Consider the following 15,668-nt stretch of genomic DNA (forward strand, 5'->3'; position numbering starts at 1 on the left):
GAGACGAGAACCTTCCCAGGGTCATACGGCTCCACGCAGCAGAGCCCAGACCCACACAGGAATGTGCAGTCTGAAAGGCCCTGCTAACCACGGCACGCACAGCCCTGGGGTCCCCGAGACCACCTTTGCTACCTTAAATTCTGCCTGAAAAATGTGTGTGGCAGTCCCACTCCACAGTCTACATCTGATGACTGCCGAGGCCAAGAGGACTTGCAGGATGCCTGCTTGGGCTCTCAGTGTCACTTACGGAGGACAGCTGAGCTTTGATGAGCTCCTGTTGGAGGAAACATCTCAGCATTTCCCGTCTGTCCTCACCTTGGTCGGGAATCTGAGGACCGCCTGCTCTCCACCCGCAGCATCCCGCATCGCTTCCCAGAATTAACATTTGTCTGCATTAGAACCACATACTTCCCCCCCTTTAAATCTGTTTTGCTAAACAAATTAACCTAGCACCAGATTATATTATGAAGAACCATAAATCTTTTCCAAGATAAGCATCTGTCGAGTTGGATTAGCAACATCCAACATCCTGTGAATTAATTTGCTAAGCCTCACAATGCCATCCCAGCATTTAACTGTAGGAATAACAAATACAATTTGGAATAAATGGGAACTGGTTTGCTCATCCATGTCCACATAGTAAGTGACGTATGCAGATGACAGTAAATGAATGTAGCACTAAATGCCGTTATGAGGATGACTCGTGAGTCTGAGGTTAAAACGGATGCTTTGTGAACTGCTCTCGGGCGCCTGGCCCAGAGATGCTGATTCGCAGGCTCATGTGTCTGCAGATTCCAGAAGGAGGCTGCTACACAGGGCAAGGCCTGTGCACAGCCCTGCAGACCGGCCCCCGTGCTACTCGCAGGCTCCTGGCCCCCGCTCCGGGCATTGAGAGGGAGCTGGGTTTTGCTTTCACAGTTATGTTGCTCTCTAGGGAAGAGGAGCTCAGAATGAAAACCCCAGCTCTCTTGTCCTGGTGCAGGAAGAAAGTAGGCCAAGGAACAAAAGCCACCCACTCCACAAAAACCCATCCAACTACTGGCCACAGCCTGCCTGCCTGCTGGGATGCAGAGTCGAGTGCAGAGGCCAAGTGCAAAGGAAACTGTGGCAAGTGTGCTGCCAACATACCCTGAGCAACGATTCTCTCCTTCCCCTGGGTTTTGAAGAGGATCTGCCTGGGACCTGCGGAGCCCAGACTCTGCAGTGGAGAAAGGAGGGGTAGGGTGGGGTGGGGTGGGGGGACGGAGGCTGCCGGTGCTTGTGCCTAGACTTGCGTCATCACCTTTTACTAAGCTGGCAAACACGGCTGATTGTCTAGGACGTGCATGCAGAGGTCCGACCTGTGTGTGAACTTGGGAGTCACGGTGTGGCGTGGGCTGCCGCCTGTCCACAGAGACAAAGGGAGCTGGAGGTGGGTTGGGACACAGGGGTCCCTGACTCTGAGCTTTCCCTTAGCTGGTCACGAAGCCAGGTTCATGCTGGTGGCTACCAGTGAAGGGACAAGCTTTGGCCTGGGAGATTTCTAAGGGCTACTCCTTTGGGCACAATTGCAGGATGAAGTACAGGAGGAGAAAGAAAAACAAAACTACATTGCAGTAGACATTTCAAAGCCAAGAAACAGTAATGGTCCATACGTGCCTGGAGTAACAGAGGCAGAAGAACCAAAGACATTTGTTCCGATCGCCACCCTCCAAAAATCTCCAAGGAAATGACATTCCCCAACAGGGGTCACTTGGGAAGTTCTTCCCTACATCTGGCCTTGGTCTCTCCTACTGTCTAAAGTGATTCTTAATTCTGGGCCAATCTGGCAGTTGCCACTCCACAGAGCCACACCCTTAAAGGTTTGTGAAGACGCCACATGGCCCTCAGTTCCATTAACTGTGCCCACTTACTCCCGAGCTGGCCCCAGGGGACGAAGTTCTGCCATTCTGGAAGATGTGGCTTTGTGTCCGGCGGGGCTCGGCTGCCCCGACACGGGCACAGCAGGCACCGCACCACTCTTTGGTCACCACCAAGGATAGAAGCTCTCCCTTTACCTCCCACCCGCCACAGCAGGCTGGCTCCTCCCTCCAGACCACAAGCTGTATTAGCCAGTGTAGTATGAACAAGTTCACAGAAATGCAGGATCCACCTCTCCTGAAGGCCCCACACCCAACTCTGGGCCCTTTGCCTTTTTTTCGGTGCTGCCACTGGGAACCATCGAGTGGCAGGAAGAAGCAGTCTCATCTGAGCACAGATCAGCACCCCTCCCAAGCCACGTCCCTGGGTATCCCTCCCCCACCCCATGAACCCCAACCGGAAAAGAGGGAGCGTACCTGAGGTCTCCCCCAGAATCCGTGGGGGCTTGGTGTCTTTGCCACTGTCTTTGCTGGAACTGGTAGAAGGCTCTGTTGTGCTAACCCCAAACGGGATCCTATTCCTGGGGTCCAGGGGTGCGGTGACCCCCTTAGTCTGCAGCGTCATGGAGGTGGCCATGGTGGCCGTGGTGGCCGTAGTGGCGGTGGCCACAGTTGTCTTTCGCGTTTGGAAGATGGAGACCGTGGTGGGACCGTAAATACCGGGAAATGTGTTGGACTCCGGGGCCTCCTCCTCTCCCGTGGGCCCCCACGCAATGAACTCCGTCTCTGTCGTGGACCTGCTGCCTCTGAAGTCAAAACTGCTGAAACCAGCAGGCCGCAGGTGCCTCTTCCCCCTCCGCAGGAGGGCCTGCGGGTCCGAGATGGCCCCGGCCCCCACGGGCGATGAGGCGGAGGGCGGAGCGCCCGGGGAAAGACTGGGTTTGGCAGCAGCTGGGGGCTTGGTGAGCTCCCCTTTGGGCACCAGGGCGGCCACCTGGTCCCTGGGTCTGTGCGCCCGTTTGGCACGGGAACTTGGCATCTGCCCATGACTGCGCTCCATGCGGGCCGGGCGGGGACTCCACACGGGGGCCGGGATCCTGGCCGGCTGTCCACTCTTAAGACTCCACAAGCGCAGGGGCCGGTGCGGAGGCCGCGGCAGCAGCCGGAACTCAGGGCCCGGGCCCAGGGCCTCACAGGTGGGCAGATCCACGGCGAGCTGAAACATGGCTATAAGTATCCAAGCATGGCTTCCTAGGGAGCAGCCCGGCCAGCGGATGGACATGGAACTGCGTGGAAAAGAGACAGGAGTGTCAGTGAGGGGGCGCTGGGGGGCTCTGCCGGGTGGCTCTCCACCCGCACTGTGACAAGGAACCGCTCCTCTTGGTAATGAGAGCTAATCTTAACTTCAAAAGGGAAACCGAAACCCTTCATTAGTTACTTCAAAGACCTACTCAAGTGCGATCTAATAATCAGCATCTGAAAAGATAGTCCCAACCTCACATGTTCATAAGCGCTGGTTCCCACCTCCCCCACCCCCCACCCCCCTGCACGTCACATGTCACATCTCTCCAAGAAGCCGGCAATGCACGGGGCAGGTCGATAACCACTGAATGGGAGGAAACCAAGTCCCCAGCCCCCCAGCTGTCAGCTAACAAGAGGACCTGGAAGACCCCACTTTGCTTTCACCCAGAATAAAACAGAGGCAGCCAGGGGACAGGAGGCGAGGAGGTGGCACAGCCGGGTCCAGAGCACCCGCTTTCCTGGATGTCACAGAGGTTACCCAACCCAAGGTGGGCGACTAAGCATTGCAGCCGCCTGTGCTGAGGTGTAGAGGGACAGGTGTCCACTGTCAGTGAGGACCAACCTGTGGGACTTCACGGGCACGTCCCGAGCCCCTGCGACCACCCCGTGCTATGTGCTCTGCAAACCCCACCACTTCCCCTCCCCCTCGTATCTCAGTCAAAAATGCGTATTTTAAAGCGGGCTTGTGGCCTCAAATGCCTTACTGAGCAAAGCTTCTTATGTTTGTCCTCCTCTGGATTTTGCTCAGGAAGGTACGACCTGCTGTGAATACGTGGAAAGTTCATGGAGGCGCCAGCTGTGCCCACGTGCGCCTTCTCGCATTTCCTCTTCCCCTATTTACCTTCAGTGCAGGTGCCCTCTTAACCACCTCAGGTCCGGGGAGGCTGGAGAAAGGGCCAAACCCTGGAGAGCCTGGCGGGTGGCAGGCCACTTCTCAGTGTGGCTAAGCTTCCGGGGGAGACAAGCCAGGTGGGCTCCTGGAGCATCACGTTGAAAATCCAGGGCTCGGGGACAGCCACGTGGAAGGGCGTGGGGATCCAGCCCACACGCCCTCTCCCACCAGCTTAGATAACTGCGCACGGGTTACAGGCGCCATTCAAAGTCAGTGCTCGTCACCAACGTCATGTCTGCAAATTGACAGGAGCCTAGAACTTTAGTGACTGTTGCAGGTGGGGTGGGCGGCGGTGTTCAGGGCGCCAGCCTGCAAAGCTGCTCAGAACCAGCCCCAGGGCGACAGTTTGGCAGCTTTGCTTTATAAGGTGTGGCACGACTTTGAAAAGGAATAAATCAGTGAGTGTGTGAGGGTGAGTCACTGTGTGCATGGGAGTGTGTCTCAGGATTGTGTTGGTGTGTGTGACTGTGCCCATGTGTGAGTGTGTCAGAGTGTGAGACTGACTGTAGAAGTCGGTACGAATTCACCCGTGTGCTAGTATGTCAGTCAGTGGATAAGTGTGAGTGTGTGGGTGTGTGTTGGTGTGCTTCTTTGTGTTGATACATGTGTGAGTGCTGGTGTGAGTTTGTATCTATGTGTGAGGGTGGCTGTGCGTGCGTCGGTGTAGGTGTGAGGGTGTCGGTGAGTGTGTGATGTGGCGTGTGTGATCCCCCCTCCTCTTCGATCACGGAAGCCCATGAGGCTGGCCCTTCTCTCGTTGACACTTAGCAAAGTGCTGGTCTCTGCAGGTCACAGGATGTTGAAAGGAAGAAGGCTGTATTAATGAGCACTAATTACCAAAAAGGACTAATCCCTGAATAATAAGGCCCCAGTTTTTCAATCAGAATGAAAGTGCTTTGCTGCAGAAATTAGGAATTGCTCATTATGCTAATGCTCCACGCTGAGTTTCTGCCCACGTGCAATTTGTGCAATTTCTCTGCACAGCCAGCCAAGCTCAGTGCAAGGACCAGAGCCACCACCACTGCACGCGGAATGTAGGTCAGTGTGAAATCTCCCGTGCACATGCTAAGGGCAGCTCCTTTGTGGCCACAGGTGATGCCGTGAAGAGGAATGGTTTAGAACCACTGGTTCTCCACTACTCTGCACAGTTGGACGGGAGTCAGGCCCTCCGGGAAATGAGACACTGCTTCAGGCAGGGGTAGTGCCTCAGCCCAGAGGGCACAACTGGCAACCATCAAGCACCACCAGGCCTCATCAGGCCCCACTAGGTACCGCCATGCTTCACCAGCCACCCCTAGGTCTCACCAGGTCTCACCAAACCTTACCAGGGCTCGCTAGGTACACCAGGCCTCACCAGACCCCACTAGGCCCCAACAGGCACTATCAGGCCCCACCAGGTACTGACAGGCCCCACCAGGTACTATCAGGCCCCACCAGGTACTACCAGGCCCCACCAGGTACTATCAGGCCCCCCCAGGCCCCACCGGGTACTACCAGGCCCCCCCAGGTACTACCAGGCCCCACCAGGTACTGACAGGCCCCACCAGGTACTATCGTGTCCCTTCAGGCTGAATGAAGAGCAGCCCCATGCACACTTGCCTGTCATCAGTACTTTGAGAAATATCACCCCAGGAAATTAAAACAGCAGCACCTAAGCCTGTGCCTCCCTGCCTGCCCCTGGCATAACTTCACACACAGGATATTTCTGTCATTTTTCACCAATCATGAGCTGTAATTGGTTACCATAGAAACCCCCTCATTTCCACTCCACCCAGCTGTTATGCAAAAAAACCAACCAGTTGCAAAGGCTGGAGAGCTTGGTTTGTTTTCCCTCTTCAAGTCCAGTTTCTTCCTTTTTAAAGTGGTGAATTTGTTCAGACAGGGGAAGTGAGGAGACAAGTCAAGACAGAGGCCCCAGCCCAGCCCCCGCAGCCAGGAAACACAGGGCCAGGCAAGGGCCAAGACAGTCCCTCCCACAGAGACGGTTTCTTTATAGAGGTCACAGGTCCCAAACCCTCTGCTCTGGGGCTGGTCCCTCGGCCTGGATGTGCAATCTGTACCTTCCTGGTCCTGAGGCTCAGGTGGGGTATTCCTGGGCGAGGCTGCATCTTGGCGTAATGGGATTTGGCGACATCTGCCTCGACCATGTCTGAGGTGACAAATCACCTCTGTCCTCCTCCCTCCAGCTGGCCCTGAAACCAGGCAGGATCCCAGGAATGCTCTCCCACCAGACCCCACACAGCACAGGACTGGGAGCCCCCCAACTCCACACTCATTTCATGATTAAGATCCCTGGACCACTCACAGCCCTCGCAACCAGGAAGGCACCCCGGGACTGTCAGCCATTTCTCAAGATGGCAGGGGACCTCACACATCCTCAGGAGCGGGCCTCGCATCTGCTGATGACACCACGAACTGTCAGAGCTGGTGTGTGACACACCACGGAGGCCAGGTACACCACAGCGCAGGCAGAGACGGTGCCAGCTCCCCCAAACCCTGGGGCATCCACACACCCTCTTTGGAACATGCCCCCCAACCCACAAGGATGGCTACAAGTAGAAAGACGGACAATTCCAAGTACCGGGGGAGATGTGGGGAGACGGGAACCCTTAACATGTTCTTGGTGAAACAGAAAATGGTCCAGCTGCTATGGAAACCAGTTTGGGCGTTCCTCAAAGTCAGCTGACCCAGCAATTCCACTCTTGGCTACAAGCATAAGTCCACGTCCACACAAAAAGCTTGTGCATGGGAGCTCACAGCAGCACCACTTCATAACACTGGGAAGTAGAAACCACCCCAGGGCCCATCAACAGATGAATGGAAAGACAGTGGGGTCCATCCTTACCATGGAATGTTATTTGGCCATAAAAGCAAGTCCTCATAATTTCTCCAACATGGATGAAAATAGTATGCGAAATAAAAGAGGCCATTCACAGAAGGCGACGTGTCCTGCGACTCCATGGACATGACATGCCCAGAATCGATCAATCCATAGAGGTAGGAAGTAGATTAGTGGCAGGGGCTATAGGGAGTGACAGAAAGGTTATCGGGTTTCTTTCAGGGGTGACAAAAATGTCCTGGAATTAATAGTGGCGATGGCTGCACAACCTCGTGAATATACTAAAACCACTGAACAGTATACTTTGAAAAGGTGAATCTTAGGATACGATAAGTTGTATCTCAAGAAGTGGACGTGTGCAAGGGTGGTGGAAAGACCTCCTTGGGGTGCATTGCCTTGTGTCATCATCCTGGGCCCAAGCCCCGGGCCGGTGGGAGGAAGGCAAGGCTGCTGAGGCCTGAGCCGGGCTCTCTGAGCTGTAGGCGAGACTTTTCAGATCCATCCACGCGCTCCTCGCTGGGACTCGCTGCGTCCTTGGGTGCCTGGCTGCCCATGTCCACATTCCGTGAAGGACAGGCCTGGATGGCTCCTGTTCAGGGTCCTGGGCAGGGTCCAAGCCCAGACTTTCAGATGAAGACCAAACTCCCCCAGCCACCACCTCATCACCTGACGGCTTCCAAATGGGGATCTATGGCTCCATCTCACCTTATTTTCTAGTTTGCAGCTTTCTTGCTTCTCCCCTTTTACATTTTTATTGAAATCTTTTTTCTCCAAGAACAGTTTAATATGATTCTGCTAACTGAGATTCAATTCGATGCCTTCTGTGTATTTTCTCCACAAAATATGCAGGGGACACAAAGCCACCTCTTCCACGTAAGGTGACATTTCCACCCCCACCCCCCGCCCCGGGGACAGCTGCATCCCCTTGCTGGAGCACTGGGTCATGAAAACCTGAGCTGGGAGCTCACGCAGGAGCTCTGGGGCCACATGGCCCAGAGGCCGTCCCAGAATCTCCAAGATGGGGAGGGACTCAAGAGTGCCCGGCAGGTGGCCAGCCTGTCCCCGCACTGCCACGCACAACTCAGCAGCAGATGCCTGTGGACCACCCCTGTCCCCAAAGCATCCGCTCTTGGGCTCATCGTCAGCTGGCTTGGAGAATCCACAGTGGGAACAACTGTCCAGTGGGGAAATGGGCCTGGGAGTGGACTGTCACTCCCGCTTGCAAGCCCCCATTTTCTGTCCTTCACACGAGACGGTAGGAGCAGGTGGGTCCTGAGGTCGTCTCACCTGCTGAGAAATGCATGCGTCTGTGATCAGTAACTGACAGGCACAGCTAGACATAATTCCAGGGGCGCAGAGGGCATAGACACAGAGATGCTTCTTCCAGCACACAGCTCGCTCTTGTGCCCCGTGCTCTTTTGTGGGTACCCTCCCCCTGCAGACATGGATGTCCCTTTACCTGGGGCCCTGCTGAGTCTCCCTGCACCCTTCAGCATGACCCCCGAGTACGGACGCTTCCTGCCTTGCCCCCTTCTGTTGGTTTGTTTGCTCAAATGGATTTGTCATTTTAGGATAGCTATAGATTTATGGAAGTGAAAAAGGAGAGTTCCTGCGTACTGTTCTCCCAGGGGCCCCAATGGTAAGATCCCACGTCACCGCGGTGTCCCTGTCTAACCCGGAGAAACACTGGGACGCTGACATGAACGAAATGCCACACCCTTCAGGTGGATGTCACTGGGTCTTCCCTAACATCCTTCTTTTGTCCCGGGACCCCACCCGGGACCCCACCCAGGACACCATGTGACATTTAGTCGTCATTTTCCTTAGGCTTGTCTTGGTCACAGTTGTTGTTGATGAACTGATAGTTTTGGGGAGAGCTGGTCAGGTAGTTTGTAGACTGTCCCTCCACTGGGGTTGCCGGATGTTTTCTCATGGTGAGACTGGGGTGAGGGGTACTTGGGAGGAGCCAGGGGTGCAGTGCCCTTCTCATCACATCGTGTCAGGGGCGCCTGCTGTCAACGCGACTTATCGCTGTGCTGTGACCTTGGTCACCTGGCTGAGGTCCTACCTGCCAGGTGTCTGCACTGAACGACTTCCTTCCCCTTCCCACACGCTGGTCTTTGGAAGCAGGCCACGAAGCACGCACACTCTTGGGGGGCACGCACGGTTTTTTTTAACTCTGCAAAGCTCACCCTTTGACAGCCAGAACAGGCCAGAGGAAACAGAATGGGACATAGCTAAGGGAGCAGCCATCCCGGAGTGCATGGTGGGTGATGGACATTGTTTTCCCTTTTAAAAAACCTATGTGCCGGCGCTTCCCGAGTATTGGCTGGCAGTGGGAGCCTGTGTTCCAGCCCCAGGGACCTGGAGGGAGGCAGAACGCCATGGAGCGCACGGAGAGCCACCTTCTAGAACACGATGGCCTATTCTGCTCTTTGCAGAGACAGGAGACCAAAGGGCAGGGTCCTGGACGGACGGAGCCAGCGGCAGGCCTTCCGAGGACACACCTCAGACCCTAAGGCTGAGGGGACAGCAACGGCCGTGCTCAACCTCAGAGTAAAACTCCAGCCGGGCCGGCCTTTCTCTTGTTACCCTGTCCTGCTCCTGATGAAACGTGCATTCCATCAGGAGGACACCTTTGCTCTTAGGTGGGAAGGGGGACCCTGGTGCCTGGTGCATAAAGGGCCCCAACACCCCCAGATTCTTCCAGATTCCATGCTGCTCCAAGTTCTCTGGCACTGCTGCCCCAGAGAGAGAGGGGTGCGGTCCCTGAGGCCACCAGACTTCTTCACAGGAGAACCTCTGGCTCCAGGCACGCTCAGAGGCCACTTTCACCCCATGTCCCCGGGTCAACAGGCGGCGTCACACTAGATTTCAGGAGCAGAGACCTAGCCTCCCTGACGCAGGGACACAAGGTCTGTCAGTCTCCATCCGCCAGCATCGGCTCAGAAAGGGAACACACCTTCTTTTGGATAGCAGTCACTGGCCCAGTTCTCCTAATGAAGAGAAGCGAGCGGTGAGTCACTTGCACGGCATTCCCAGCCTGATGTCACTGTGGTGTCCTGTCAGAGCCGCCTCGCTCCACCTGGCGAGTGACGACAGTTCTCAGCCCTTTCAGGAAAGGTGCTCGGGCTGCCTAGGTTTTCTTCCTCAGCGGCCCCAGTGGATGGATGCCAGGCACACACGTCGTATTTGACTCACAGAGGAGCGGCGTAAGAAGGATTCATTTGTGTTGGAGAGAAACCTCCAGAATGACAAGAAGTCTCTGGCTACTGTCCTTCCCCAGAGCATGGGGGTCCTCTTAGCACCCACGAGAGCAGATCTCACTCCTGGGTCAAGGGTCCCGGGTCTGAGCCTGGGAGGCGCTCAAGCCTGAGTGGACCAGGGAGTCGCTCCTGCCCACTCAGGGGCAGCCCTGCCAGCACCTGCAGAGAAGGCGCGCTCGCTGTCACGTCGCTTCCTCCCAAGGCCACGGTCCTCACAGGGGCTGTGTGAGAAGACCCTGAGCACACCCCAAATGCGTGGCCACCTAACCGCCCCACCGGGGTTCCCCGGCACCACCGGGAATCACAGGGTTTCCTGGCTGGAAGGAACAGTCGACAGTCCTCTGGTCCTGCCCACCCCAAAGTGGGCTCCTCAGCCAATGAGCTTGGGCCCGCGCCAGGTCACCAGCCTGAGCCTGACGGGAGCTGTGCTCAAGCAGTGGGTGAAGCAAAGTGAAAACGGTCTCTTGCTGACTCTTTCTCCTGAAGCATCTGTGGATGGATGGTCTCAGCCCAAACCCTCATTACTCGGATGATGCCAACGTGAGACCCACAGATGAGGGGGCCTGGCTGGGGGCACAGCAAGCTGGCATCAGACCTGGCCCGAGTTCAGGACTCAGGCACTTAAGCTCTCTGTGCTCAGTAACTGGGCCCCACAATCGTAAACCCGAGGGACCAGGGACGTACTAGAAGCAGCAGAGCAAACAGACAACCTGCCTAACCCATAACAGTGGTGACTCCACTCCCTGCACAGTCCATGGAGTGACTCTGCCCCGGGGGAGGGTGCGGGGTGGCACTGGGCCTTGGCAGGTGCCCCTCCACGCCCTTCTCCTATACAGCGGCCAGAGCTTCACGCTCTTGCAGAGGACACTGTCCTGGGCATGTCCGTGATGCCGGAGTGTCCACGGTGCATTTATGTATCAGTGCTTCTCACCTGGGGTGATTATGCCCCAGGGGACATGTAGCAATGTCTAGACGCACTTTTGGTTATGGGGAGCTGGGGGAGGGGGCGTTGCCGCTGACGTCTAGTGGGGGGAGGCCACAGACCCTGCTGAACACCCTTCTGTGCACAGGACGGCCCCCCACCATGACTTCCCCTGAACGTCCACAGGGCTGAGGCTGAGAAACCCTCTCACACATGCACGATCTGCTCCTCCCAGGTCCTGGTGAGGTGGGAATGACCATCTTCATCCCCAAGAGGGAAGAGACCAGGAGACGACTGACTAACACATGCCCCAGAAACAGCACGATTTGGTGGTGGTACCAGGGCTCAGGGCCAGCTGCCTGACTTTCAGTCCTGGTGCTGCGTGAGCTTGGGCAAGCCGTGTAACCGCTCTGTGCCTCAGTCTCCCCACTGGTAAATGGGGTGAACACGGGTACCCACACCAGGGGTGTCACGGGGACTGCACGGTGAACACGTTAGGTGTGGCTCCTCGTACGCACTCGCAAGCACCCCCCATGATCTCCCCACGTCCCTCGTGGCCCTTGATGGCTCTGAGGGGCCCATCGCCTCTCCCAGGAGCTCGGAGCAGGGCGTCTGCAGAACTGGGAGGCAGAGGACGCTGATCCACGGGCTGCACAGGTGCTGCTGGAAGGCGGCTGAAGGATAGCAACACGCTGGCATCTGGTTGCCGGGCAACGTGCCCGTGAGCATTCCGGAGGAGTGAGGTGGTGACAGGCAGTGGGTGGGTAGCCCTGGGGGCGGGAACATTCTGTCCCTGGGATGGGGAGTCAGGCTTCTGCGTGTCTGACGTTGGAGTGCCTGATGCCAGACGGGTCCCCGGCACCTTCCTGCAGCCACAGCGGGCAGGCCACCCACGGCCATCAGCCCCATCAAGCCCTGGCCTAGCCGGTCCCCTCGGCTCAGCTTCTGTCCCTCTTATTGCATCTGCGCCCTCTCCAGGCAGTGCCCAGGACGTGACCAGCAGCTGCCCCATGGCCGGGCACCTTCCTAGGTCAGCCAGCTGCCTTGCCAGGTGCCCTGGGCCATATACCACCCACGCTTCTTCTGCAGGTGGGAACAAAAGTGTGAGATGGGCCCCCGGCACGAGCTAGCCCATACCAGGGCCAAGCACTGTCTGTTCTCCACACCCTCTGCACAAAAGGGCAGAGCTGGCAAAGCCTGGCATTAATAGAGCTGGACTATAATCCTACCATCGGACAACCTCCCTCGGCTCAGAGCAAGGATGCTGAGAACGGCCTGGGAAGGCGACGTGGACTCTACAAAGCCCCGCAGAGGTGCTCAGCCCGGCCTCACGTGACAACCACCTGGGCAGGGGAGAGGGCAGTTACAAAGGCCGAGGGCCAGGCCTCACCACAGACCCACTGGCCAGCATCTTTGGGGACCAGCGGGCCCAATACCAGTAAAGCTTTCGGAAGCTCTGCTGGGTCACCCAGGGTTGCGAGCCGAGAAACAATGTCTGTTTCTCACTCAGACCTGGGTTAATCCTACTTCATGTCCATCTGCAACAAGAGCTACAGGATGGGCGGCTGGTGGGGAGAGAAGGCATGCTGGGCAGGCCGCTGCCAAGTGACCCTTCAGGACAGGGGTCCTAGGCAGAGAAGAAACGCACAGCGGCCGGCAGCAGGTGTGACAGCTCCTCCCGGAGCTCACTGCCCTCCACCAGGAGTGTCAGGCCAGGAAGACACTCCTGGGAAACTTCTTATGCAATCATGTGAAAAGACAAGAGCCACGCTGCAGAAATGCATATTTGTGGAAAATAAGGCCAAAGAGAAGCAAGTGTGGAGACAAAGCTTGGAGTGGGCGCTGACAGAGAAAGGCACACGGATGGAGCAGTAGCTCCCGCCAGGCACGCAGCTAAGCATTTCACACGCGCTGTCTCCCGCCGTTCACACAGTAACCCTCCAAGAAAAACTGCTGTTACTCTCATCTTACAGAAGAAAGAAAAGTACCAAAATAGTAGCCGTGTTTTCCTCTGGAAAGAAGTCTCTGAACAATACAGCTGGAAGCAGGTGATGCTGACAGAGGTAAATATTCAGCCGCAGGAAGAAGCAGGTTCCAGAAAGGACATATCCCTCCAAGGTTTCGGGATGTGAAAACTGTCCTGTCACCTACCTCACGTTGGGAAGTACTCACGTCTCCTAGAGAATGTTCTGAGCCCTCAGATGCTGCCCCTGGTGAATACAGCTCATTATGGAGTCTCGTCCCTGAAAAGTGGACTCAGAAGAATAGATGTCGCCAGCTTCCAAAACACCCATTGACGTCCCTCTAGTTTCACGGGAAACATCTATTTTGGTTTTGCTGCAATTGTCGTGTTGGTATTTACGCACCTCAGTACGTGAGCCAGGCACTTTTTGAAGCCAACCAAGGAGGATGGAGGAGAATTACTGAGGGAGTCGCTGCCTCTTGGATTGACAAGCAGGGCGGCCGTGGGCCCCGTGGGTTTCCAGGATTGGCACTGACAGGGAGGGAGGGAGGTGGGTGCCGGGGGGGGGGGGGGCGAGGCACAGGGAAGGGACAGCAAGATGGCCAAGGGGACGCTTTGGGGTCAGGTCACTAGCTCACCAACACGATGGCCTGAGCAGGTCCCTTCACCTCCCTGGGCACCATCTCCTGCGGTGGTCATGTGCCCACCTTGTACAAGGGGATGTGACAATGACAAGATGCTGGCAGAGCTCTTAGCAAAGGGCCCAACAACGTTTGTTAGGCATGAAAGGAGGCCTGGACACCAGCCATGGGAGCTGAAGGCAGAGCGGCTACGTGTCCAGCGACGGAGAGGGGCGGTCAGCCAGAGGAGCCCTGGGGGACCCACTGAGGCTGGGACCCTCGTTCTCTCCACTGGGCTCCAGCCGAGCCTGCCCGAGCGGCTCGTCCCTGACCTCCAGGGCCCCCAGGACCAGCCCCCAGGAGGAGCTTCCTTCCCGGGATGCCTGCTCAGAGGGACCCAGTGTGTCTGAAGCACCGTGCCTTCATCAGGGGTAAACTGAGGAAGAGGAAATCAGTAGTTTCAGAGCTCAGAGCAGCATCATGAAGGAGAGGAAATGACAGAACAGCTGGCAGGAGCTACCTGTGCTGGACCAGGAGCTACACACAAAGGCAGCTGGGGTGGGGTCCCCGCAGACGACTGGGCACGGGGACAGGGCAGGTGACCTTGAAGCTCCTTCTGAAGGGCAGATTTCGAGTAGCAAGAGGAGGGAGGAGGAGGGCTCAGCCTTACACGGTCAGAAATAGACCTGCCCACCTAAGGGGTCTTGGAGAGCACACGGGTCCTCAGCCTCTCCACCCCCTGCCACACACAGGCCACCATCCTCAGTCCCTTACACCTGAGTGTAAATGGGGCTGAGATGGAATGGGGCCTTCACAGGGGTCCTGAGAATGAGCACGGGGGGCGGGGGGGTAGGGGACTTGCGGGGGCTCCTCTGTGGCCCATCCAATACCCCCACGCCCACGGATGGGGAAACAGGAAACAGTAACTTGGAGACAAGCTGGAATTGGCAGAAGTACATGAAGTCATCCAAGCAAATCCACAATGTAGGTCAAGTTCAGTCTCAACTCCAGCTACAGAGAGTTCCTGTGCTCCCAACAGGGGAGGAGTAGCAAGGAGAGGCCCTGCGGCCTCCCCACCTCACGGCCCCCTGCGCCCAACCCCACCCAGCGGGGAAAGAGCACCAGACACACGTCCCAACAGGGATGGATGGCGAGGCCGTGGAGATGCTGCCCTGGCAGCGGCCCAGGCGGTGACGGGCTCCCGAGTGAGCATCTCAGTGACCTCTGGGACAGTCACGCTCCCTTCTAGGTCCTCGTTTGGCCGGCTCATTCACCCCATCCACGCCTCTAACAGAGGTGACCCACCCCCCATATTACTAACGAGGGCATGGACGTTCCAGAGATGTTGGCACGCGCGCCCGAGGTCGCCAGCCGGTAGGCAGTGCAACAAGGATCTGGCACCGGCCTGTGGGACTTGGGGCCCACCTTGTTGCTGCCCACCCTGCTCCCCAGGGCCCTGGGCGCAGAGTGAGGTGAGGGCCAGCTGCCAGCCAGCTCTACAGAGTCCGAGGGAGCCGGGGGACGTGCTGCCTGATGCGCACATCTCCGCTCTAACCACGGCCAATGGTTTCCAGGCTGTTTGGACACACACGACGGGGAACTCACTACCTCAAAAGAACAGAGAGAATGTGGGGCAGTGGCTCGGTTAGAAAAGCCTCCTGGTGTGAACCATACACAGTTTCTGGTGGTTTCTCCCTCCCGCTCCAGCTCTATCCTGTGGGGGACTCAGGACTAATCTACCCAGAGTGGTACTGCCCCATGCAGGTGGCCAGTGCTCACACACACACACCCTCTCTCTCTCTCTCACACACACACACACAGACACACACACACACACACGGCCATAGACGGACACACATGGGCACACACAGGCACATACACACACTGACTCATGTATACATACACACAACACATACAGACACATGTACATATTTACACACATGCTTCCACACAGGCACACATATGCATGCACACACAGAAACAGACATACCTGCACAGACACTCGCACACACAAATTCCCAGCAGC

General features: G+C 56.9%; 1 protein-coding gene across 2 annotated transcripts in view; it reads right to left on the reverse strand.

The window, feature by feature from the left end:
* The window catches only part of AJAP1 (adherens junctions associated protein 1), a 103,178-nt gene that overhangs the window by 45,492 nt on the left and 42,018 nt on the right, over positions 1–15,668 (reverse strand). For both annotated transcript variants that reach the window (XM_074334206.1, XM_074334207.1), the window contains exon 2: positions 2,316–3,124. In XM_074334206.1, the coding sequence (XP_074190307.1) occupies positions 2,316–3,124 (809 nt within the window). The remainder of the gene's footprint in view (positions 1–2,315; positions 3,125–15,668) is intronic.

The sequence above is a fragment of the Rhinolophus sinicus genome, linkage group LG06 (assembly GCF_036562045.2).
Source record: "Rhinolophus sinicus isolate RSC01 linkage group LG06, ASM3656204v1, whole genome shotgun sequence".
NCBI lineage: Eukaryota > Metazoa > Chordata > Mammalia > Chiroptera > Rhinolophidae > Rhinolophus > Rhinolophus sinicus.